The 26,651-nt window shown below is 49.4% G+C and overlaps 1 protein-coding gene across 1 annotated transcript; it reads left to right on the top strand.

Annotated features, from left to right (window-relative positions):
- The first annotated feature begins 816 nt into the window (after window positions 1-816).
- LOC134797380 (ring canal kelch homolog) lies at window positions 817-25,226 on the top strand. Its single transcript, XM_063769602.1, has 15 exons — window positions 817-1,061; window positions 2,518-2,571; window positions 4,886-5,039; window positions 6,015-6,155; window positions 6,401-6,484; window positions 6,673-6,852; window positions 6,943-7,082; window positions 7,817-7,925; window positions 8,109-8,270; window positions 12,984-13,104; window positions 13,286-13,418; window positions 22,307-22,489; window positions 22,719-22,876; window positions 24,814-24,954; window positions 25,083-25,226. The coding sequence occupies exons 1-15, from the start codon at window positions 1,033-1,035 to the stop codon at window positions 25,157-25,159; spliced, it is 1,866 nt and encodes a 621-aa protein (XP_063625672.1). The 5' UTR covers window positions 817-1,032; the 3' UTR covers window positions 25,160-25,226.
- Window positions 25,227-26,651: the final 1,425 nt, after the last annotated feature.

The raw sequence follows: 26,651 nt of genomic DNA, 5'->3' as shown, positions 1-26,651 counted from the left end.
AAGGGTGTATGTGTTAAAGAAAAACTCAGAAGTTAAGATATACTCGTATGTGACGAACTGAAAGCCTACGTGAAAATGACAACTTAAATGTCCTTATTTTTGTGACGATTGAAGTGTATATGTTTTCTTGGACACCTTGCCCGCTCAGGTATATCTGCTGCTGACTGTACTTGCCTAGGTAGGTACTTGCTACCATGATTTTTTTCAATTCCTACTTGCCAGGACTAGCGACTAACAAGGATACGGTACCTATTAATAATCGGTGAATATAATAAATAATAGTAATTCAGCCTATATACGTCCCACTGCTGGGCACAGGCCTCCTCTCATGCGCGAGAGGGCTTGGGCTATAGTCCCCACGCTCGCCCAATGCGGATTGGGGACTTCACATACACCTTTGAATTTCTTCGAATCGGTGAATAAGAATTTATATTAGGTATTTTTTATACAATAAAAAAATCGAATTCCTACGAATAAAAATTATTGAATACCGCGCCATCTCTGGGCATAATTTTAAACTACTGCAATAACTTTAAGCTGATGTAGCTGTCAAGGTAACACTAGCTGTCATGTGGTTAAATCCTAGATGGCGCTCAAGAAATCAGTCTAATTTGTAATTTATTATGATTTACTAAATATTATAATAAAGAAAATATACTTTGGTACGTAATTGTCAATTTGAATGAGAGAAATAAATTAGAAATAATCCAGAATTGATATAATTTTGTGGATTTTACAAAATCAATTCTTCAGTTGTCAAACAAACAGCTGTCAATGGTTTGCAAAATGTCAATGTTGACATGACAAAATAAACTCAGCATTAAATCGAACCGTCGATTTTGTGCTTTTGTGCAGTTTGCGAACTGTAAATTACATTTTAAGCAATAATCTCTTAAAAATAGTAAATAACTAAGTGGAATATTCTGGTGATGAAGTGATATAGTGTAGTGGAAGTGTTTTAAGTGAGCTGGCGCGCTGGACGGCCCGGAGCGTGAGGGGCCCGCGGAGGCGGAACAGGACCCCTGGAGACACATGCGTGCCGTGGACGTCGACAGGCAAATGTAAGCAACATTAATAATTATAAAGTATTTTCCGATCTGATAGTTCGCTTAATCTTACAGTCTTCATGCTAAGAGCCTGAACATTATAATATATCACAGTGCTACTATGTAACTACCTTCTAACTTCTAAACAGCTATTGCTGGCTACCTGCTTATACCTCTATTTACTCAATTATGTGCATACCTACCGTTATTGTTTAGGTTTCTTAAAATTAAAGGCTGTTTGATGGGTGTCATTCTGAATCCCTAACAACGTTTGTCCTAAAGTCACTTGCCCTAACTGGTTTGTCCTAATGGGCACATGCCCTAACGATCAATTGTCATAACGATTATTTTCCATAATGTAATGGTTAGCCTCAGACTCATTTGCCCTAAGCATTTGTACCATAACTATCAAGATCCCTAATGTTTTTTACCATATTCTTCAAAATCCCTAACAATGTTTGGCATAAAATAACATGTTCTAACTATTTTGACCTAATGGCTATTACCCTAATGATCAATCGTCATAACAGTTACTTTTCCTATTGATCAATTATCATAACAATTACTTTCCATAATGAATGGTAACGAACTGTTGCCACAAAAGTGGGTTTGGTTAGGTTAGAACCGTGACCCTCGCAAAAACGAACTGCTGCCACAAAAGTGGGTTAGGTGAGGTTAGAACTGCAACCATTGTAAAAACGAAATGTTGCCACAAAAGTGGGTTAGGTTAGGTTAGAACTGTGATCCTCGCAAAAACGAACTGCTGCCACAAAAGTGGGTTAGGTTAGGTTAGAACTGCGACCATTGTAAAAACGAAACGCAATAGGGAAATCAAAATTAGGGCATACGAGTGTTAGGTCAAGCAACGATAGGCTAAGTGAAATTAGGTAACATGATGGTTAGGATATATAATTTTTAGGCCTAACAATAATTAGGCAAAAAAAGAATTATGCTACATAACAATAGGATAAATACTCAATATGGAAAGTGTCATTAGGGAAAAAGCAATTAGGACAAAAAAAATCGCCCATTCGATAATAGGGAAACCAAAATTAGGGAATACGCGCGTTAGGACATCTGATCATTATGACCAACAATATTAGGGAATGCAAAGATAGGAGAAAATATTTTAGGGATTCAGATATAGATCACTGTTTGATATTGCTAAAGTCACGGAAGAAAGAATGAGCGCGCCGCGCTAAACTATACTATTACTATTTATTGCAATTTAAGGAAGGAAAACAAGATTCTCAAGTTGATTTCTTATTTTTTAATATCAAAGAGATTTGAACCTTGGCATGTTTTGAGGATATGCAAACTAAATATTTGGGTTTAGAAAATCTTGCCAAATGGCAGAGCATAGGTATATTTATTTAGATTTAAGCTATGCAAAGACAACTGGCGAGGTTTACAGCTCAGCTCAGTATAATATGACAATGTTGGAAACTTAGTTCTTTCTTTATGGTTACAGGGCAGCCGAGGAGAGCAGCGCGGTGGAAGGAGACGGGGACAGGGGCCGCTACAGGTAAACCATGTTGTGAACTTTGCTAAGTTTGTTCAAAATTAATAGTGACAAAATGTGGCAATGTCAAATTTCTATGAAAATATGATGTTTTTAATGACACTCTCTCACTTTGTTCTGTTCGGGCAGGTGCAAAGTTAGCTTTTTACAGACTTTAATATGCAATACTTAATTGCAATGGAAAAAGAACTGTAATTTTACCAATGAAATTGGTTTGTTATCTAATTATTGTGCATTATCTAGAGTAGTTCTTAGCCAGATTGAAATAATGTTTACTTATTATAAAATTTGTCATTGGTACTAAGACTAAACATGACAAGTATATAATCTTGTTAATATCAACAAGAAAAGAGTAAATATTGAAATAATATTCAAACATAACTATAACTTAAGTAAAAAATACTGAAAAATTTAAATTAGGGATGGGACTTGTGTATAAACTCCAATCTATCAGCTTGATCTGCAGCAAAACAATTCTGTTTTGTAATATTAAAATCATAATCAAACATACTAATTCACATTAAGAATTTTTGTTTACCTACACACATACAAGTTGCAGACTAGATTGGCCTTCAAGTTTCGACATGAGTGTAGTATTGTAGGCAGAGCTGCGTCTTGCGCAATGCGCCCGCGCCGCGCCTTCATCGCAAGGCTGAACTCAAATTCATTCATAGATCTGTCAGTTATGTCACAGACGACTACAAGACTATTGGTGAATAAAAGTTTGGCGTTTAAAACACATAAAACACGACAAACACGTACTAAATCCGTGCACTTATTTAGTTCTCTGAAAGACCTATTACATAAATTATGTGTAAATATATGGATGGATAGTTTTTAAAGTTCCACCTGTCGAATGTCATCATACTTGTACGCCCGCAGGAGTGATGTTAATGTTTTTATTTGTGGAGTAAATGTAATCTACCTGTTTAGAGGATGAGTTTTACAAATGAAGATAAACGGACGAATATTTTCCTTTGGGTATGACATTTTTAATAAATATTGTTTTATTTTATTAATTTAGAGGTGAATGTAAAACTGAAAGATGATATTTATATTGCATGCAAAAAATGCAGGAGCATTCATTCAATCATTTCGGGGCGCGCGTGCGGCATGTACGAATGACTCGATCAAAATGTAGAGACTTGAATCTGTTTTGGGGGCATTTCAGAAAACTGTCGGGCATGTGAATGTGACGCTATTTTTTTGACAGTTCTGATAAAGCTAACCGCCGGTCAGGCGCGTCCAGTCCGCAGCCTAACTTTGCAAACTGTGTGGAGCGTGGACGCTGGACGCTCGAGCGATGCTTAACATGAGTCGATGCGATGCGAGTCCATGCTTAACAAATGCAAACGTGTGCGAGCGACTAGTGCACGATAGTGAAGTGCCGATGAGAACGTTCTCGTTACTGAGAATTCCTTTCCGAAGCAATTTCCAGAAAATGTCCAACTTTCTCGAGAACATTCCCTTATACATAGGTATAATTTATTTTTAGAGTTTATGGAATGACATATTTACTTTTGATAACTTTACACCTTTTGCCTCAAATAACCTGTTTGGGAAATTTGTATTGTTTTACTCCTGGGCTTTTATCATTAGTATATTTTTTTATATTGCAATGACTGCTGCCAAATATTTGCTTTTAAGCTTCCATGGTATTTGTCTTATCTCCTACACTAAACGATTAAACAAAAGAATTTGGTCGCGTTTGCGACAAAATGGGTTTAGCGGTCGTGGTGGGGGTAGTGCTAGCAGGTAATTAGGGTACAAAGTATGTCTAAGTTGTGAGCAGTGTGTTAACGTCAAATGTTATGTCAATTGGGATTGTGGACTATAATATTTTAAAACTGTTAACAAAAACAACCGTGTGAAGTACATTTGCAATTTCAGTTATGCAGTATATTAGGTAAGATGTTACAAGATTTGCCAAACACATTGTTTCAAACTGTACCTACTTCAGCACAGAAAGGGAAAATTTCGAGAACAGCACAATCTCGACGCAACGCTGCACGCCCCGCCGCCGCGCGTCGCTTGACGCTCATCACTGAGGCCGTACACTAACGGTTATACATGTAAATTGATTGCAATGTCTCAATTAACTAATGGTCGGTTATAAGAGCTTGCTCTTTATCATTAAGACAGGAATATTCTATACCTAGTCTATTTTTTCCAGAGCAGGCAAAGACGCCAAATTCGAACATTTTAATACGGTAGATCGAAATTTCGCCTTCGCGCCTACATTTATCAAAATTTGCCGCCTCTTCTGATAAAATTGTCTTGCGTGGCTTGGGTATACATATCTGTTTTATGTTTCTAGCCTGATGGTCCGATGCGCATCGCAATCATCGCTAGATGAATGTTCTCAGCGCGCAGAAGCGGCGGGCGGCGCGCGCGCTGCGCACGCTACGCGCTTATTGGACGCGCTCGCGCGCCTGCGCAGTGATGACACGCTTTGCGACGTACGACTGAGGGTAAGTAGTCACAAGTCGAGAAAATACTACTACGGACGGAGTTCCCACTGTAATGGTCCGCTGTGTGAAGTCGTCGTTATAGAGGAATGTTCCCAGCGCGCCGAAGCGGCGGGCGGTGCACACGCTGCGCATGCTACGCGCTTATTAGACGCGCTGGTGCGTTTGCGTAGGGATGACTCGCTCTGCGATGTCAGGCTCCAGGTAAGTTGTTAAAGTAGATAGATAGTTAATTGAGCGAAGCGTCTCTGCTTCCACTTGGGCAAAAATGCTTTTTTTTCTACTCATCGACTGTAATTCTTGAATTAAGATTTTGTATACCAAACTGCAATTGGGTATTTTTAATGTATGGGCTCCAAACTCAACTATAATGAAATTGACCAATCACAGCTCGCCGCGCAAGAGAACGAAACAAAACCATAGCTCAAATTATTTATTTTAGGTTGTATAGTATTAACAATTGCTTCATAAGTCAGAAACGCGCATGTAACACCCTTAATATAGCAACATCCATAGACTACGAAAACCACTTAGCGTTGCTTGTTAGTCTCCATAGGCTACGGTGGCCTTAAAATCGAGAAAACAACAGTCTATAAATTTAATATAGCGCGGAGCAAGTACCAGGGCCTCATGAGTTACGAGAAGGTGTCGTGACCAACGCGTCGACCAGGGCGCGTACCAGTATGAAGGTATAGCGGCTGCTCGCGTATCTTAGCTGTATACTTTTGGTTTGGTTTGTTTGTATGATTCTACTAGTTTAAAGTATTATTTTTGTTGATGCGTAGAAAAAGTATTGTATACAATAGTGATATAATCAAACTTTTCAATCTCGTACCTCACTTAGACAACTCAGCAAGCTTCGTTGCCTAAACACGGTACTCGACTGAAAAGCTCTCTATTATATCACGATTGTATAAAATAGTATTATTTTATTATGAGGAAGCAGATTCCAAAACTCTATCAGTTTTTGTTTCTCAGGCATGCGCGGAGGGCGGTGCGGGGGACTCGGAGGACGAAGGCGTCGCCGCACATCGGGCGGTGCTCGCCGCGAGCTCCCCCTACTTCAGAGCCATGTTCACGCAATTCGATGAGAGGACGATGCCCACCATCACCATACAGGTCGAAAACCAAATTAGCTGATGTACAAGGGTCTCCGAGTCTTCGGTCTCCCGGTCCGCATTTTAAAATACTTTGACTTAACAATAAAGTCGGTTTCAATTTCAATGTCAGCTTTCCTTCAGCCACGCACGGAATCACACCTCTATGTAGCGTTCTTCGCTGAGCCTTAGACCTTTTGAATTTGTCTAAATTTATATCGTGTTTTTCTTTTTTGACCGTGTAGGTATATACTTTTCTGTTAACAGAATGTGGAGCCGGAAGCGTTGCAAGCCATCGTCGACTACGTGTATAATCCTGATTCCCTGATCATCAACGAGGAGAACGTACAGGTACCTATTACAGTCAGTACATTAACGCAGTCGACCCATCCGATATTTAGTCCAGTCCCACCTATTTAGCCCACCGAGTTACCTAGCCTACCCTCCCATAGATATCTCAATGGGCTAGTTCACTGTCCGTATCCTTTGTGGTGCTAAGACCTCGCTTCGCTCAGTCAACTAAATACCTTCTCTTCCAGAGCATCCTGTCGGCGGCGTCCCTGCTGCAGGTGCTGGGCGCGCGCGCGGCGTGCTGCTCGTTCCTGGCGGCGGCGCTGGCGCCGGACAACGCCCTCGGCATCCGCGCCTTCGCAGAGCTGCACGCTTGTTCGGAACTTGCTCAAGCTGCTGACAGGTTCCTGGACCGCCATTTTCTTCAGGTACTAACTGAACATATACGGCGTCGCATCGACTGATCCGTATTGCTTCATTTATTATTTTAATTGATGATTTTTAAATTTTTGTTTTAGGTTCTCGAACAAGACGAGTTTCTCGGTCTCTCAGCGGAAACACTCGCCCGTCTGTTAGACAGCGACCGTATTGCTGCCCCTGACGAAGAAGTAATTTTGGACGCTGTGCTTCGGTGGATGAGGCATGAACCAGAAACAAGGTAATGTAAATTTTGAATTATTAATGTTGGGCGCCATTGTATGACACAATTTTTTTTTATAAATTGAATATTGTACATCAGAGTTTGCGAGCGATGAAGGGTTTGACAGCTTTTAAGCAAGAACATCTTGATATTTTCCGGCTAATGCCGTCTACAGATCCTACCTATCTACAGATTTCGGCTCATTTTCCTCAACTAACTAGAAAATCTAGAAATAGTTACAATTAGTTCCGGTTTTCTCCCTTCCTGGGCCATTTCATTATACCCTATTTGTGACATTGTCGTAGTAAGGCATTATTTAGCATTCCTAACAGCAGAACGAAACACGCACAGCATTCATATATTGGGCGCGCATGTAAGCATGTAAGCAGTACAATGAAAAATGTATGGACGCAGACTTGTTTGGCAGTTCATTAGGTCTGTTTAAGAAAACTGTATATTCTTTGTTGAAGTAAAGAAAGTGTGAAATGTTGCAAGCAACCGCATACTTGTAATTTGAGTCTTTTCTCTTTTACATCTATTCTATTTTTATGTAATTGGGTACTATAAGTTTACACTAATTTTATACATTTGTAAATTATCTTTGTAAATTAGGGAACTATAGGTCTATACCGAAATTAATTTGTAGCTACTAGCTAAGTTGTTCATATGTTTATTTTAAGACTGTTTGTTTCTCAATAAAACAAAAAAAACAAAAAAAAAAAAAATATAGTAAAGTATGGGTATGTTTGCAGGCGCGCACACCTAGGCACTTTACTAGCGCACGTGCGCCTCCCCTTGCTGCCGCAGGACGTGCTGGTGGCGCGCGCCGCCGCCGAGCCGCTCGCCTCCGCCGGCGTGCAGGTCAGTCGTTAGTAGAATAGAATAGAATAGAATAGAAATAGTTTATTATAGTCTTAGCTTAATTAACTATCGTAGACCGAATTGATTATCTATAAAATGAAACGTTCTCTAAGGAGGACGCTCGAGTTGCACGCGTATATCTCGTATAAACTTCATGTACTAATAGAGGAGGTTCGGTTCCAGGTGAAGGACCTGGTGATCGAGGCGCTGTCGTTCCACCTGATGCGGCCGGAGCGGCGCGCGGCGGCCGCGGCGGCGTGCGCGCGCGCCCGGCCGCGCCGGCCCCCGCGCGCGCCGCGAGCGCTGCTCGTGGTGGGCGGCCAGGCGCCCAAGGCTGTGCGGGAGGTGAGTACTGTGCGCGCGCGCCCGGCCGCGCCGGCCCCCGCGCGCGCCGCGAGCGCTGCTCGTGGTGGGCGGCCAGGCGCCCAAGGCTGTGCGGGAGGTGAGTACTGTGCGCGCGCGCCCGGCCGCGCCGGCCCCCGCGCGCGCCGCGAGCGCTGCTCGTGGTGGGCGGCCAGGCGCCCAAGGCTGTGCGGGAGGTGAGTACTGTGCGCGCGCGCCCGGCCGCGCCGGCCCCCGCGCGCGCCGCGAGCGCTGCTCGTGGTGGGCGGCCAGGCGCCCAAGGCTGTGCGGGAGGTGAGTACTGTGCGCGCGCGCCCGGCCGCGCCGGCCCCCGCGCGCGCCGCGAGCGCTGCTCGTGGTGGGCGGCCAGGCGCCCAAGGCTGTGCGGGAGGTGAGTACTGTGCGCGCGCGCCCGGCCGCGCCGGCCCCCGCGCGCGCCGCGAGCGCTGCTCGTGGTGGGCGGCCAGGCGCCCAAGGCTGTGCGGGAGGTGAGTACTGTGCGCGCGCGCCCGGCCGCGCCGGCCCCCGCGCGCGCCGCGAGCGCTGCTCGTGGTGGGCGGCCAGGCGCCCAAGGCTGTGCGGGAGGTGAGTACTGTGCGCGCGCGCCCGGCCGCGCCGGCCCCCGCGCGCGCCGCGAGCGCTGCTCGTGGTGGGCGGCCAGGCGCCCAAGGCTGTGCGGGAGGTGAGTACTGTGCGCGCGCGCCCGGCCGCGCCGGCCCCCGCGCGCGCCGCGAGCGCTGCTCGTGGTGGGCGGCCAGGCGCCCAAGGCTGTGCGGGAGGTGAGTACTGTGCGCGCGCGCCCGGCCGCGCCGGCCCCCGCGCGCGCCGCGAGCGCTGCTCGTGGTGGGCGGCCAGGCGCCCAAGGCTGTGCGGGAGGTGAGTACTGTGCGCGCGCGCCCGGCCGCGCCGGCCCCCGCGCGCGCCGCGAGCGCTGCTCGTGGTGGGCGGCCAGGCGCCCAAGGCTGTGCGGGAGGTGAGTACTGTGCGCGCGCGCCCGGCCGCGCCGGCCCCCGCGCGCGCCGCGAGCGCTGCTCGTGGTGGGCGGCCAGGCGCCCAAGGCTGTGCGGGAGGTGAGTACTGTGCGCGCGCGCCCGGCCGCGCCGGCCCCCGCGCGCGCCGCGAGCGCTGCTCGTGGTGGGCGGCCAGGCGCCCAAGGCTGTGCGGGAGGTGAGTACTGTGCGCGCGCGCCCGGCCGCGCCGGCCCCCGCGCGCGCCGCGAGCGCTGCTCGTGGTGGGCGGCCAGGCGCCCAAGGCTGTGCGGGAGGTGAGTACTGTGCGCGCGCGCCCGGCCGCGCCGGCCCCCGCGCGCGCCGCGAGCGCTGCTCGTGGTGGGCGGCCAGGCGCCCAAGGCTGTGCGGGAGGTGAGTACTGTGCGCGCGCGCCCGGCCGCGCCGGCCCCCGCGCGCGCCGCGAGCGCTGCTCGTGGTGGGCGGCCAGGCGCCCAAGGCTGTGCGGGAGGTGAGTACTGTGCGCGCGCGCCCGGCCGCGCCGGCCCCCGCGCGCGCCGCGAGCGCTGCTCGTGGTGGGCGGCCAGGCGCCCAAGGCTGTGCGGGAGGTGAGTACTGTGCGCGCGCGCCCGGCCGCGCCGGCCCCCGCGCGCGCCGCGAGCGCTGCTCGTGGTGGGCGGCCAGGCGCCCAAGGCTGTGCGGGAGGTGAGTACTGTGCGCGCGCGCCCGGCCGCGCCGGCCCCCGCGCGCGCCGCGAGCGCTGCTCGTGGTGGGCGGCCAGGCGCCCAAGGCTGTGCGGGAGGTGAGTACTGTGCGCGCGCGCCCGGCCGCGCCGGCCCCCGCGCGCGCCGCGAGCGCTGCTCGTGGTGGGCGGCCAGGCGCCCAAGGCTGTGCGGGAGGTGAGTACTGTGCGCGCGCGCCCGGCCGCGCCGGCCCCCGCGCGCGCCGCGAGCGCTGCTCGTGGTGGGCGGCCAGGCGCCCAAGGCTGTGCGGGAGGTGAGTACTGTGCGCGCGCGCCCGGCCGCGCCGGCCCCCGCGCGCGCCGCGAGCGCTGCTCGTGGTGGGCGGCCAGGCGCCCAAGGCTGTGCGGGAGGTGAGTACTGTGCGCGCGCGCCCGGCCGCGCCGGCCCCCGCGCGCGCCGCGAGCGCTGCTCGTGGTGGGCGGCCAGGCGCCCAAGGCTGTGCGGGAGGTGAGTACTGTGCGCGCGCGCCCGGCCGCGCCGGCCCCCGCGCGCGCCGCGAGCGCTGCTCGTGGTGGGCGGCCAGGCGCCCAAGGCTGTGCGGGAGGTGAGTACTGTGCGCGCGCGCCCGGCCGCGCCGGCCCCCGCGCGCGCCGCGAGCGCTGCTCGTGGTGGGCGGCCAGGCGCCCAAGGCTGTGCGGGAGGTGAGTACTGTGCGCGCGCGCCCGGCCGCGCCGGCCCCCCGCGCGCGCCGCGAGCGCTGCTCGTGGTGGGCGGCCAGGCGCCCAAGGCTGTGCGGGAGGTGAGTACTGTGCGCGCGCGCCCGGCCGCGCCGGCCCCCGCGCGCGCCGCGAGCGCTGCTCGTGGTGGGCGGCCAGGCGCCCAAGGCTGTGCGGGAGGTGAGTACTGTGCGCGCGCGCCCGGCCGCGCCGGCCCCCGCGCGCGCCGCGAGCGCTGCTCGTGGTGGGCGGCCAGGCGCCCAAGGCTGTGCGGGAGGTGAGTACTGTGCGCGCGCGCCCGGCCGCGCCGGCCCCCGCGCGCGCCGCGAGCGCTGCTCGTGGTGGGCGGCCAGGCGCCCAAGGCTGTGCGGGAGGTGAGTACTGTGCGCGCGCGCCCGGCCGCGCCGGCCCCCCGCGCGCGCCGCGAGCGCTGCTCGTGGTGGGCGGCCAGGCGCCCAAGGCTGTGCGGGAGGTGAGTACTGTGCGCGCGCGCCCGGCCGCGCCGGCCCCCCGCGCGCGCCGCGAGCGCTGCTCGTGGTGGGCGGCCAGGCGCCCAAGGCTGTGCGGGAGGTGAGTACTGTGCGCGCGCGCCCGGCCGCGCCGGCCCCCGCGCGCGCCGCGAGCGCTGCTCGTGGTGGGCGGCCAGGCGCCCAAGGCTGTGCGGGAGGTGAGTACTGTGCGCGCGCGCCCGGCCGCGCCGGCCCCCGCGCGCGCCGCGAGCGCTGCTCGTGGTGGGCGGCCAGGCGCCCAAGGCTGTGCGGGAGGTGAGTACTGTGCGCGCGCGCCCGGCCGCGCCGGCCCCCGCGCGCGCCGCGAGCGCTGCTCGTGGTGGGCGGCCAGGCGCCCAAGGCTGTGCGGGAGGTGAGTACTGTGCGCGCGCGCCCGGCCGCGCCGGCCCCCGCGCGCGCCGCGAGCGCTGCTCGTGGTGGGCGGCCAGGCGCCCAAGGCTGTGCGGGAGGTGAGTACTGTGCGCGCGCGCCCGGCCGCGCCGGCCCCCGCGCGCGCCGCGAGCGCTGCTCGTGGTGGGCGGCCAGGCGCCCAAGGCTGTGCGGGAGGTGAGTACTGTGCGCGCGCGCCCGGCCGCGCCGGCCCCCGCGCGCGCCGCGAGCGCTGCTCGTGGTGGGCGGCCAGGCGCCCAAGGCTGTGCGGGAGGTGAGTACTGTGCGCGCGCGCCCGGCCGCGCCGGCCCCCGCGCGCGCCGCGAGCGCTGCTCGTGGTGGGCGGCCAGGCGCCCAAGGCTGTGCGGGAGGTGAGTACTGTGCGCGCGCTGCTCGTGGTGGGCGGCCAGGCGCCCAAGGCTGTGCGGGAGGTGAGTACTGTGCGCGCGCTGCTCGTGGTGGGCGGACAGGCGCCCAAAGCTGTGAGGGAGGTGAGTACTGTGCGCGCGCTGCTCGTGGTGGGCGGACAGGCGCCCAAAGCTGTGAGGGAGGTGAGTACTGTGCGCGCGCTGCTCGTGGTGGGCGGACAGGCGCCCAAAGCTGTGAGGGGGGTGAGTACTGTGCGCGCGCTGCTCGTGGTGGGCGAACAGGCGCCCAAAGCTGTGAGGGAGGTGAGTACTGTGCGCGCGCTGCTCGTGGTGGGCGGACAGGCGCCCAAAGCTGTGAGGGAGGTGAGTACTGTGCGCGCGCTGCTCGTGGTGGGCGGACAGGCGCCCAAAGCTGTGAGGGAGGTGAGTACTGTGCGCGCGCTGCTCGTGGTGGGCGGACAGGCGCCCAAAGCTGTGAGGGAGGTGAGTACTGTGCGCGCGCTGCTCGTGGTGGGCGGACAGGCGCCCAAAGCTGTGAGGGAGGTGAGTACTGTGCGCGCGCTGCTCGTGGTGGGCGGACAGGCGCCCAAAGCTGTGAGGGAGGTGAGTACTTAACTCGTATTCAATATTTCACGCATACCTATTCTTTAAACGTACTCTAATATATATCGACTAATTATCATTCGGGCACAATATTTACATATCTCCCGACCCCATATCGTAACGCCATAACGGTATTTTAAATCTACCTATGCAAAGTGGCCAGAATTTCACACTTATCGAACCGTAATGTGCAGATGGAGGCGTTCCTCTTGAAATGTGTTATGCGAAGAAAATTAAAGACATCGATTCGCACATTGGCATTGATCGTCAGCATCGATAAAGCGTCGTCATCGGTATGCGATAAAGATAGGAACGGACGGACGATGGACGAAATTCTAGGTGCTAATGAGCATCTAGTCTCCGCTCTAAGAGGTGGCAAGCGGGGCAGTCGCCCGAGGATTCGTTTTTTTACCCAACAGACCAAAAAATAAAAGGCTCACAAAGATGTTCTGCTTGAAGTCTCGTAATGGTTATGGTCGCCGCTCCTTGCGTCTACTATAAAGTTAGTATTGTGTGTGCAGGTGGAGGCGTTCCACTTAGAGTGTGGTCGCTGGCGCGCGTGCGCACCGCTGCCCTCGCGCCGCTGCCGCGCCGGGCTCGCCGTGCTCGATCAGAAAGTACTCGCCGTCGGCGGGTTCAACGGTACGTCAAATGTCATAAATGTCATAATCCTACCCCACACACAACGTTCCGTCCAGCAGCAGCCATAGAGTTGACTAAATAAACGTCGACGTTCCGGGGACGGTTGTGTGGTGGCATCCTTATATTCTACTGATAAAAGGTACAAATTAGTAAATCTCTGACTATATTATTGTATTTCAAGGTACTCTGCGTGTACGCAGCGTAGATATATACTGCCCAGCAACAGACGCTTGGACGGTAGGCCCGGCGCTGTGCTGCCGGCGCTCCACGCTCGGCGTGTGTGTTGTGGACCGGACAGTTTATGCGGTGGGCGGGTAAGTGCGTTTTCATAGGTACTTTTGTTCTTGAAAAAAAAATAAAAAAAATATATTATAGGACATTCTTACACAGATTGACTAAGTCCCACAGTAAGCTCAAGAAGGCTTGTGTTGTGGGTACTCAGACAACGACATATATATAATATATAAATACTTAAATACATAGAAAACAACCATGACTCAGGAACAAATATCTGTGTCATCATACAAATAAATGCCCTTACTGCAGTGGAAGAATATTAATATGGAAACCGCCTTTGGGAACAGGCGGAGTCACAATAAAGGCTCATCCCCACTTTCAGTTCATGTTTCAGTCATGTATATAGCAGGTCAAGCAAGTTTGTCAGTAGAAAAAGGCGCGAAATTAAAATTCCATAGGACCATAACCGTTCGTGCTTACATTTTCTAAATTTACCGCTCTTTTCTACTGACGGAAATGGCTTGATAGAGTACCTACATATATGTGACAGTAGAGGGTGGATTCAAATGATCAACATTTTCAGATTGTGTGTATTTGTTAAACGAATTCATTGATCACTATGGACGTGCTGAGCAAAACAAAGTCATATGATGTGATATATATTTAGATATATTTTTTTTGAAATTCGTGTTTTTTCAAAAAACTTGGGCAAAGTTGGCTATAATGACGGTATAGAATACCTAAATCAAACATAAGTTAATAAAATTGTCTACTTAATTTGGCATAACATCATCCCTATTATCCTCGTAATTTAAAAAGTCGTATGTTATTATGAAAGTCGTATGCAGTTGTTACGTTTTAGCTTAGCACGGTAGTATTGAAAAAATGGCGTCATATTTATTCCAAATTTTACTGAAGTTATCTGTTTACTTACACGTGAAAAGTGATTCCACTGGCCTTGGTATGAGCAGAATAACATCTGCACCCTTCGAGCAACACGGAAGGGAGGCGGCATTCGCACTATTTCCCCTCTGCCGAGGTACAAGATTAGCGCGTCAATCTAATCTAGCGCGGGTAATAAAACTAGTTGCACTTGGATTTTTCACTAGACCGAGTCCAGCCAGACGCGCGCGTGAACACTGCTGCACAAAAATGCCTGTTTGCTCGTTTTTTTGTTATAAAAAGAGGTCGGGGACATCAAATTTACAAAAAGAAAGTGTTACATTTCACATGTAATTCTTTTTTTACATATCATACGTTTAATTACATTCAAACACAATTATTATATTTTAGTCTCATGTAATTGTTGGATTTATCGATTTTGCTCGCTCAGTACAAATTGCGGATCGGTCGAGCGACAAATCCGACTTCTCATCTCTCAGAATACAATAACATACTTCAACGAAAATGTGTTAGTGTGCGTGTTGTGACACTTGTCACTCGTCCGTACACAAAAAGAGATCGAGGTTTGCAAGATTTGTCTTTGTCGTGTGTCATTTTCTATGTATTTGTGTCGTCATTACAGATTGGATTTTGTATGTAAGTGTGTGAGAAGTGCGACTGTGTGCACCTTTCCCCCCGCGAAACATGGCAGAAAGATTTGTACGGTGAGATATCGCTTGGGCCCCTCCCTTCCGATGTGTCGGAAGCCGGTGTTGCTCGAAGTCTGCACCACTTCACGACACATGAAGCCATTATTAGTTATGAAAAAACGTTGTTTTTATAAACCAATTTAGCCATGTGTCACTGACTGTTATCTCGATCGTGCTGAGGTTGCCAATCGAACAGTTTGTAAGTACCGCCTATAATCGAATAGTCGAACGAGCGAGCGAAGCGAAGCGAAGTTCTTGCATTCGACTTGGATCACGCGGCTGGCTAGCGGCACGACCCGGCATTTCGATGTTTTTAAGCTGAACTGTCAGAAGATAGTTTGATACTAGGGCTTCCAATACCGGGATCCCGGGATCCCGAAATACCGGGATCCCGTCTTTTTAAACGTATTTTTCAATACCGGTATTTTTAAATGCAATACCGGGATCCCGGTATTTTTAAAAACAAGGAAAATTTGCAGTATAAACCGTTTATATCCATTAGAATGGTCATATTCGGCTGTATTAAGAAGCTTTTACTACACGTCAGACGCATCTAACTTGCATCTAGCCCTTATTTTATTATTGAAATAAGATCGTTGCCTGAACGTCAGATAAATATTTGATGATTGGTGGTGGCTGAATCCTGACAGTGAGATTAATATAGTTAGTACTTAAAATTTTATCAAAAATGTTAAAGAAAAGAGCAAGGAACAAGGAACTGTAGTATGGCTAACTAATTTAGGCGGAAATTAGAAAAAAGTCGGCTGGTGGGTTGTTGGACTAAAAATGTGACTGGTGAAGTCAACCAGTTGAATAAAATTATTGCCAACCTGGAGTGTGAAATAAAATTAATGCAGATGGCGACATTGATTGTTTATTGTTCTAAAAGCTTTTAGGACATATCTGGTGTTACAGTAACCCTTTTTAAATCCCCTTTTTAATAAAACTATATTTTTTTAAAGCAATTCATATTCAATACCGGGATCCCGGGATCCCGGTATTGATGAAGACAGTTTCGGTATTAATACCGGTATTGTGAGAAGTCCGGTATTTGGAAGCCCTATTTGATACTCAAGAACTTAAGTAAATTTGTTCTAATTTAAATAAAATTGGGTAAACGTGTAGTTGAGGGCATTATATTTTAGTCATTAAATTATGAGCAGGCTCGATTAAGGGATTATTGAGGTAGAAGAGCTTAGAAGGCCAAAAAGCTGTTTGTGAGGGGCCTAGCTATGCTGGTCATTTTATTTGCAAAAAACATGGTCGAATTTAGTATCAAATGAAAGTGCTCGGTTTTCACTTTTATAATATCGTTTTTAAATTTACCTTTTTGAAATAATTAGCAAGATAAAAATAAAATAATATAAACATAATATAGGTATTTGACATGAAATATTTCGGCTTAGCACAGATACAGTTTATTTTAATCTCTATGATTTCTATGATGACTTAAATCTAGGGGAGGGACAGTCGTATATAAACCACTTTATTCGAAAAAAAGCGACATCTATATTACTTAACGCTTAACTTTTTTTTTATATGGCTTCACTTTATTTCGTCAGAACGTCTTAAAAGTCTTGTATCTAAGGCATGGATCAAACAAAAAAACATCTGTTAGAACAGATTATTTATCGCCATCGTTGCCATGGAGGCGATTGTCACAAAAAAACAACTTTGTCAAATAAAACTCAAAATATTATAGCACCCCATTTATTGTCTGTACTACGACATAATTCAGATAAATAAAAATACTTTCAGTTTTACAATGTTAAAAGAAACAAAGTTTTCATACGCCATCACAGTTGCTGAGAACTTTATTACCAAAAAATTAGAAAGATTATGGCGGGTAGATTCACAACCTGCTGCGTGTAATTGTGTTTCGTGGTCAATTGTGTGTTATTCCAGCCGTGTATGATAGGTAATTTATTTACATCAACAGTCAATTTAAAAGTATCTAATCTGTTTTCGTGTATTAATAAATATCCTGAAACCTTTCTTCAAAGTTTTTTACGTTCGCAACATACTTAGACGCTATTTATGCCTCTCCCCCCTGATATTGACGTTGATATTTCTGGTTAAGAATTACAGATGGCACTTCAAAATGGATGCAAAAAAGTTCCACTAGAGGGCACCACTCTTTGCTTAAATCTATCAGTCAAGGGCTACACAGACCTTGCAATAAATCCAGGCGATTTTTGTACCATTGCCGCCTTATTGCCGCCTATAGTGCGACATGAAATAGTAGAAATCGAATATAATGGAACTCAAAAATGTCCATACTAAATTGTTGCCATGTGTAAGCATTTTACGTCAAAAATGTGACAGTTACGTAGAAAGTGGTGCTCTCATTTATTTTCTACTATTTTATGTCGCACTATACCAGTGTTTCTTAACCTGTGGTCCGCGGACCCCTGGGGGTCCGCGAGTATATGTACGGGGGTCCGCCGCAGTCTCACCTATACTCACCGGTCTAAAATATATTGCTGATTTTTTTTATTAAGGGGTCCTTGGACTTGTGCTTGATTTCCTAGGGGTCCGTGGATGGAAAAAGGTTAAGAACCGCTGCACTATACGATACCTAAGTGGGTGCAACAAAGTCAATCGCTCTATAATAATTTTTGGTTAACTGCGAGTTCTCAGTTCGGGGCGAACTACTAGTTTATGTTGGGTCATAATTGAGCGGACAGAATACTTCCATGTATATCCGTTCACTGCCTTACTGGGATTCGAACCCACGACCATCGGCTTCACAGGCAGGATCACTACCCACTAGGCCAGACCGGTCGTCAAATATATATACCTATCTACTTCTAATAGCAACAAATATGTTGTGGAATTTATTACTTGCAACAATCACCGATTATAATTGTTGAGGATTAAATTCAAGAAATGCTGGGAATTCGCCACATTGCCATTTTACTTTTTCGTAGCCGATCGTAAGGCTTGATATCAACATTATCATGCAAGTAACAAATAGAGAGCTTTTAATTGAATTGATGTAATTTGTTTAAGAGCCAACAGGAGTGGTCATTCCTCCATACAAACGTAGTCCTCGTTTTCCTCCGTGGTTTTTGAAGCTAGAGCAATGATTTTTTCAACACAGATTAATATTGTCAATATCTGTGTCGGACCGTTTTGCTTTTTTTGATATTTTTGTTTTTTAAGGCGCTAGAGCCCTTCAAAAACGGCCAAAATGGCCTAATAGACTATGCCGCAATGAGAGGCGTGGTATTCAAAACTGATATCAATTAGCCAAAAAAGCAAAACGGTCCGACACAGATAATTTCATAATCATTTAGATTTCCAAATTTGGTTACGATTGGTTAAGTTTTGGGGGAGGAAAAAGAGGACTACGAAACCTCGATTTTTGTCATTTTTACGCAGGATTTTTCGCCTCAGCTGCAGTTGTCCCTATCGCACTAATTTTAGGGGCGGAGTCAAGTTTCTAAATACGTACACAGCCAGAAAAGTGATGGGTAATAGTCGACATTTAATGTCGATAATCTAGTGATGTAAGAAGTTATCGATAAACCGTCTTGTGTGAAAATATCTAGATCCTAAGATACAAGGGGTTTTGGGTTGAGAGTAGGGAACACATTTTTGTAGTTATGATATACAATCTATTATGAACTTTTTGATTCTAATATTTCAAATTAGAAATCAAAATCAAAAATATTTTATTGCATGGTTAAAATGGGTTAACAAAATTTTTAGGTACCTACAGGCACGCTTCGTAATTGTCGAGCAATTTAGGGTCCTAGCTGAATTGGTTGTTCCATACTTACTCGTGCTCTATGGAATGTCCAATTTAGCTAGAACCCTAAATGGCTCAACAATCACGGAGCGTGACAGTACTAATGATTCATGTTCTGTATATCCTGTCCTACAATGGCGTTAATATTTGGTTGTCATGTCTATACATACTTCGTTTTTAAGCATTATTGAAAAAAAAAATAGTAAATACTAATATTAACCACTAAGTACATAACTATTACAAAAAAAGCTAAATAATTATACGATTGCATGCTTAAAAAAGACACGTCACCTTCACTCTAATGCTAAACAAACGAAGAATAAGAACTAACAGCGATAAGACCGCCTGTTGCTACCTTTATCTACATTGTAAATCGGTTTTAGGGTTCCGTACCCAAAGGGTAAAACACGGGACCCTATTACTAAGATTCCGCTGTCCATCCGTCCGTCTGTCACCAGGCTGTATCTCACGAACCGTGATAGCTAGACAGTTGAAATTTTCACAGATGATTTATTTCTGTTGCCGCTATAACAACAAATACTAAAAACAGGATAAAATTAAAATTTTAGTGGGGCCTCCCATACAACAAACGTGATTTTTAGGGTTCCGTACCCAAAGGGTAAAACGGGACCCTATTACTAAGACTTCGCTGTCCGTCCGTCCGTCCGTCCGTCCGTCTGTCACCAGGCTGTATCTCACGAACCGTGATAGCTAGACAGTTGAAATTTTCACAGATGATGTATTTATGTTGCCGCTATAACAACAAATACTAAAAACAGAATAAAATAAAGATTTAAGTGGGGCTCCCATACAGCAAACGTGATTTTTGACCAAAGTTAAGCAACGTCGGGCGTGGTCAGTACTTGGATGGGTGACCGTTTTCTTTTTGCATTTTTTTCCGTTTTTTTTTGCATTATGGTACGGAACCCTTCGTGCGCGAGTCCGACTCGCACTTGCCCGGTTTTTGACCGAAGTTAAGCAACGTCGGGCGGGGTCAGTACTTGGATGGGTGACCGTTTTTATAAATAATGGTACGGAACCCTTCGTGTGCGAGTCCGACTTGCACTTCGCCGGTTTTTTTTAAATTTGTTTTTATGTTTGTGGTGTAATAAAGAATATTTTAGAGTCAGACCAAGAAAAGTCTACAGCAATTTTGATAGCACACGCAGTGCAAGTGTTATTTATATGTCATAATTTCATAGAAGCGACGTTTGAAATAATACTTGCACTGCGTGTTCTATCAAAATCGCTATAGATTTTTCTTGGCCTAACTCTACTTTAAATTACAAAGTAAGGCCTAAATTATAAAATAAGGCCCATCAATGTTTTTTTTTTGTGTTTATTAAACTTGATATTTTGTCTATAGTATTAGCGGACATGGCCTCAAAATTTAAACCCGCTTAAGAATCGGGCCTTATTTCGTGCATTATATACAATACTACCCATTTTTGTGTAGTCATTATTTATACTATAAAAGCATTGTTTGAGTAGCCAATTATTTAAACAGTATTTTTTTAAAGGGCAACGGTGGCAATATTTTAAGGTCTGGATAATAAGATACAGATCTTAATAAGGATATCAATGTAAGTGAATGTTACCATGACTACCAAACAAACAAATGTGATAGAATTTGCCAGCTGGCATTGTAACATTCAGACAGTTACCTATGTACCTAATCTGAAATATGAATAAATTAGTAATATTTTAAACAGGAAAGTAAACCGAATTTTGGCCTTTTGCTGGACACAATCACAATAGTAATTTGTTTTACAAGAGGGCAAAGTTTATCGCCACCGGTTGATGCATTTGCAGCACCAATGGTAGAAAATGCAAGCTCATCATCAACTGCATAATCGACGTTTGATATGACTATTGAATCCGAGCTTTTTGATCATGAATCATGATAAAACAAAATTTTAGAAGGTCGCAGAATAGTGGATTTAAAATATTTATTTTCTGTGATCTCAAATATCAGGCACGATCATACAAATTGTACATTTGCTGATCTTGCTTTTGTCATTGAAAGACGTAAGGGTTTACACAGAGAATATATATTTAAGTGTAATATGTGCAAAAAAAAGGAAACGATACACTCTGAAGACCCAAAAAGAAAATGTTAGTAAATACTGCTCCTCCCCATGGTTACTTGGTTCCTGATTCAACCTACCTGAAATTAAACGAGTAGGTTAGTAAATTATATCATTTTACATTATAAAGTTAAATGTTTAGGTATCTCAATCACTTACTCACTGGTGGACATGGACGCAAAATTTTTGCCCATCTACTTATACTATCTTATAAAAAATGAAATTTTGAAAGTTAGCACGCTTAAAGTTCGTTTTTTTTTGCATTAAGGTAACAGATTTTGACATGTCTTATTAAAAATTACCATTGAAAAATAAGTCATAGCAAATATGTTAGAATTATAAATCATATTAATCATATTAATGAGCAAGAGCACCCTAAACCGGCGAGCGTGTATGAGGAATGTTATGAATGTGAAGGAAGCGAAAGTGGTATGTCAGGATCGTAGCAAGTGGAAATCCGTGGTCTCTGCCTACCCCTCCGGGAAATAGGCGTGATTGTATGTATGTATGTATGTATGTATTAATCATATACTTTTTTATATTCTTTTGCTTTCATAAGTAATATAAACTAATTTTTGAAAGCGTTTTTCAATAATTATTAATAAAAAGACACGTCATGATTGTTTACCTTCTTTCTAATGCTAAAAAATAACGAACTATAATAACCGGGCCTTATTTGGTACAGAACCTTGATTTGATAGGTACATCGGATATTCTGGGCCCCTGAGTTTGTTACGTAAAGGACAAAATGGTGACATGTGGTTAGAGCTGATACTGTTAAACTAGTGGTTCTGTGCGCTAAGTATAAAAAATAAGCTTCAGCGAACTCATTAAGCCTAGAAAAAACCCTACACCCTACTGCCACTTAAGTCAGTCTTGAGTCTTTGAATCAATTTCCGTAGTAGTACTACTACTACTAAGGTACTAGGAGGTAATAAGGCCTATAGTAGGTATAATAAGGCCTACCTGAAAAATAATGTTCTTACAACAGTGTAACCGTGTTAGTTGTTTGAGTAACATATATGTAAAGTGATACAATTAAAAGCTAACAGCAAACCAGTACATAAATTATATCTTATGTACTTCTTATGAATTACACTCTTATAAAGGTTTCGGCTAATTACGCTTAATTACTTGAATAAAGGTAGATGAATTGCGTGCGGTCCAATAGGTAACCACAACTCACGGAGTCCAAAACAATAAGCTGATCAGCAAAGTCAAGTAAACAAAGCCAAGTCACAGTAGTAGAAAGATTATCGAGTTCCGTAAACGTAAGCCGGGTCAAAAAATTCAATCGCAACACAGTAAGTAATAAGTGAACGCCTCGTGGCAGTAACGCACGAAAAATAACATTGCAAATTGTCGGCAATGAGGCGCGCGCGGGTGCAAGCGTACGCATCTGTGTGCGTGCATTACACACACAAATACAGTCTCTCACGCCCCGTCAGAGCGACGGGTATATTCAGCTTGAAATCTCAAAATTGACTTTTAGCTCAGCTCCCGTTTCGTCTTAATTTATCATATTTCTGTAGGTTCGACGGCACATCTGGCCTAAGCTCCGCAGAAGTCCTAATGCCCGGCGCGACCGAATGGCGCCCAATAGCCAGCATGAGTACTAGAAGGTCTTCAGTCGGCGTCGGCGTGTTAGCCGGCAAAGTGTACGCCGTCGGCGGCTACGACGGCGCTGCGAGGCAATGTCTACACTCTGTAGAGAGGTGCGTGTTCTAATAGCGACCTAGCCAGCATGAGTACTAGACGGTCTTCAGTCGGCGTCGGCGTGTTAGCCGGCAAAGTGTACGCCGTCGGCGGCTACGACGGCGCCGCAAGGCAATGCCTACACTCTGTGGAACGGTGAGTGTTCGGTGCTGGGGGAAACACTGGACAAGTAGAACGAGAGAATAATTAAAAAGAGAGATATAATTAAAAACCTTCATCTGTTACCAGATACGACCCGTTGTCGGACACCTGGGAGCCGATCGCGGACATGTCGGCGCGGCGCTCGGGCGCCGGCGTGGGCGCGGTGGGCGGCGCGCTGTACGCCGTGGGCGGCCACGACGGGCCCGCCGTGCGCCGCTCCGTCGAGCGCTGGAGCGAGACCGCCGGTAACATAACATACTTCAGATAACGTGACGCGGTGGGCGGCGCGCTGTACGCCGTGGGCGGCCACGACGGGCCCGCCGTGCGCCGCTCCGTCGAGCGCTGGAGCGAGACCGCCGGTAACATAACATACTTCAGATAACGTGACGCGGTGGGCGGCGCGCTGTACGCCGTGGGCGGCCACGACGGGCCCGCCGTGCGCCGCTCCGTCGAGCGCTGGAGCGAGACCGCCGGTAACATAACATACTTCAGATAACGTGACGCGGTGGGCGGCGCGCTGTACGCCGTGGGCGGCCACGACGGGCCCGCCGTGCGCCGCTCCGTCGAGCGCTGGAGCGAGACCGCCGGTAACATAACATACTTCAGATAACGTGACGCGGTGGGCGGCGCGCTGTACGCCGTGGGCGGCCACGACGGGCCCGCCGTGCGCCGCTCCGTCGAGCGCTGGAGCGAGACCGCCGGTAACATAACATACTTCAGATAACGTGACGCGGTGGGCGGCGCGCTGTACGCCGTGGGCGGCCACGACGGGCCCGCCGTGCGCCGCTCCGTCGAGCGCTGGAGCGAGACCGCCGGTAACATAACATACTTCAGATAACGTGACGCGGTGGGCGGCGCGCTGTACGCCGTGGGCGGCCACGACGGGCCCGCCGTGCGCCGCTCCGTCGAGCGCTGGAGCGAGACCGCCGGTAACATAACATACTTCAGATAACGTGACGCGGTGGGCGGCGCGCTGTACGCCGTGGGCGGCCACGACGGGCCCGCCGTGCGCCGCTCCGTCGAGCGCTGGAGCGAGACCGCCGGTAACATAACATACTTCAGATAACGTGACGCGGTGGGCGGCGCGCTGTACGCCGTGGGCGGCCACGACGGGCCCGCCGTGCGCCGCTCCGTCGAGCGCTGGAGCGAGACCGCCGGTAACATAACATACTTCAGATAACGTGACGCGGTGGGCGGCGCGCTGTACGCCGTGGGCGGCCACGACGGGCCCGCCGTGCGCCGCTCCGTCGAGCGCTGGAGCGAGACCGCCGGTAACATAACATACTTCAGATAACGTAACGCGGTGGGCGGCGCGCTGTACGCCGTGGGCGGCCACGACGGGCCCGCCGTGCGCCGCTCCGTCGAGCGCTGGAGCGAGACCGCCGGTAACATAACATACTTCAGATAACGTTCAGGATGAGATACCACGCTAACGAATACTTCTTCGGTATTAGTTAATTAATGTCTTCGTCTGGGCATGAAAACTTGTGAGGCCCATGCGTGCAGTCGCTGGACGCCCAACCAGTGGACACTCTAGGACTGCATGGCCTGCACTGCAGGATGAGCGCTGGTCGTTTTTACAGGCATTCTACTCTGAATGATTTAATCCGCCGCGCCCTCAGCACCGCCTCTCTTCCCGCGACTTTGGAGCCGTCAGGCCTCTCGGCGGCTGACGGCAAGAGACCTGACGGCTGCACTCTCGTGCCATGGAGCTTGGGTCGCCCCTCAACGTGGGACGCTACCTGCGTCGATTCGCTGGCCCCGTCCCACGTTGAGGGGTCTGCTCGGAAGCCTGGGACAGCCGCGGACCAGGCACAGACACTGAAGCGAAGCGTGAAGATAGTTCTTAACGAACGAATACGAGTTTGCGGCGCTTGCAGTGAAAACATTGGGTCCTTGGTCGACCGACAACAAAAAATTTGTGAAGGAAGTGTCGGCTCGATTGGTAGGCGTCTCAGGCGACCCACGAGCGGGCTCGTTCTTTGCTCAGAGGCTAGGCCTGACGATTCAGAGGGGGATGTCGCCAGCATTTTGGGGAGTGTCCCGGAAGCGGCTGAGTTAAGGGAGATTTTTTACATTTAGTTATGTTTTAGTTTTATCTAGTTGTAGCTTGGTTAGGTCTAACTAGTAATAATTAATTTAAAGTGAGATTAATGTCTAATGAATATCATGTTGTATACAGGGACATGGTCACCAGTAGCCCCAATGGCGCATGCGCGCCGCAACGCCGGAGTCGTAGCCCACGAAGGCCGCTTGTACGTGGTCGGAGGCGACGACGGCGCCGCCAACTTAGCCTCCGTCGAAGTGTATGATCCCGCCACTGGTGAGTACTTAAACACAACAAAGTAATAGTATTCCATACAGATTGGCCAACCTCCACCCCACAGCGGAAGGAGTTACTTGACGCAAAATTTCGTTATATTAAACTACTTGTTTATTTATTTATAATAGATAGTTGGAGTTTGCTGCCGGCGCCAATGGCGTTAGGCAGAAGCTACGCAGGTGTCTGCATCGTGGAGAGAGCCTGACCCGCGGCCGCGCCCGCTTCCGCTGCCGCCTCCGCCGCCGCCTCCGCCACCGCTCCCGCCACGCGTGTTCAACCTACGTAAGTGCAACTATAGTATTTTTAAGTGTAGTCGAGGTGCGATTGAAGTTAGACGAGTTCAAAAGAGAAGATTGTTTTGTTTATTATAGAACTAGTGGTGCTCTTTTTTCTTTTCAGCTTGAAAATATTTCGGACGCAATGAGTCACTTTTTAGCCTCGGTTTAGCAGTCTGTTTGTTATCCCACAGATATGCCAACGTGTCGGTGAGCGGGGCCGCGGGGGGAGGTGCGGGGCCGGCGGGCGCGGGGGCGGCGCGGTGGCGGCCGCTGTACGTGCAGCGGCTACACAGGGCCGAGGCCGAACAGGTTAGTGGGAAACGACTGGATTAGTGTTCAATTGAATGTATTTGTCTAGTGTGTTGGAAAATGCCGGTTTAAGAAGAAGAAGAGGAGGGAGGCCTTTGCCCGGCAGTGGGTCACGACGGGCTCGTAATGATAGTTAATAATATAAAAGTGATTGGTGGAAAAACTGAAGTTACATCTACATCCTTTTTCCTCGCCAGAACGTGTACGGCGAGAACATATACGAGAGCGTGAACTGCCCGGGTGGGGGAGGGGGTGCAGGCGGGACAGGGGCGGGAGGGGCGGGGGGGTACTGGTGGTGGCGCGTGGGGCGCGGCGGGCGCGGCGCGGGCGGGCGCGCGCAGACGCTGGAGTTCAACAACCAGCGACACCAGCGCGCGCAGAGACACCAACACCAAGGTACGCATTACTGCCCGGGTGGGGGAGGGGGTGCAGGCGGGACAGGGGAGGGAGGGGCGGGGGGGGTACTGGTGGTGGCGCGTGGGGCGCGGCGGGCGCGGCGCGGGCGGGCGCGCGCAGACGCTGGAGTTCAACAACCAGCGACACCAGCGCGCGCAGAGACACCAACACCAAGGTACGCATTACTGCCCGGGTGGGGGAGGGGGTGCAGGCGGGACAGGGGAGGGAGGGGCGGGGGGGGTACTGGTGGTGGCGCGTGGGGCGCGGCGGGCGCGGCGCGGGCGGGCGCGCGCAGACGCTGGAGTTCAACAACCAGCGACACCAGCGCGCGCAGAGACACCAACACCAAGGTACGCATTACTGCCCGGGTGGGGGAGGGGGTGCAGGCGGGACAGGGGAGGGAGGGGCGGGGGGGGTACTGGTGGTGGCGCGTGGGGCGCGGCGGGCGCGGCGCGGGCGGGCGCGCGCAGACGCTGGAGTTCAACAACCAGCGACACCAGCGCGCGCAGAGACACCAACACCAAGGTACGCATTACTGCCCGGGTGGGGGAGGGGGTGCAGGCGGGACAGGGGAGGGAGGGGCGGGGGGGGTACTGGTGGTGGCGCGTGGGGCGCGGCGGGCGCGGCGCGGGCGGGCGCGCGCAGACGCTGGAGTTCAACAACCAGCGACACCAGCGCGCGCAGAGACACCAACATCAAGGTAACCACGTACAG

This window comes from Cydia splendana, chromosome 15 (genome assembly GCF_910591565.1).
Source record: "Cydia splendana chromosome 15, ilCydSple1.2, whole genome shotgun sequence".
NCBI lineage: Eukaryota > Metazoa > Arthropoda > Insecta > Lepidoptera > Tortricidae > Cydia > Cydia splendana.
The sequence above is the reverse complement of the archived record's forward strand: the minus strand, read 5'-3'. Positions and strand labels throughout refer to the sequence as shown.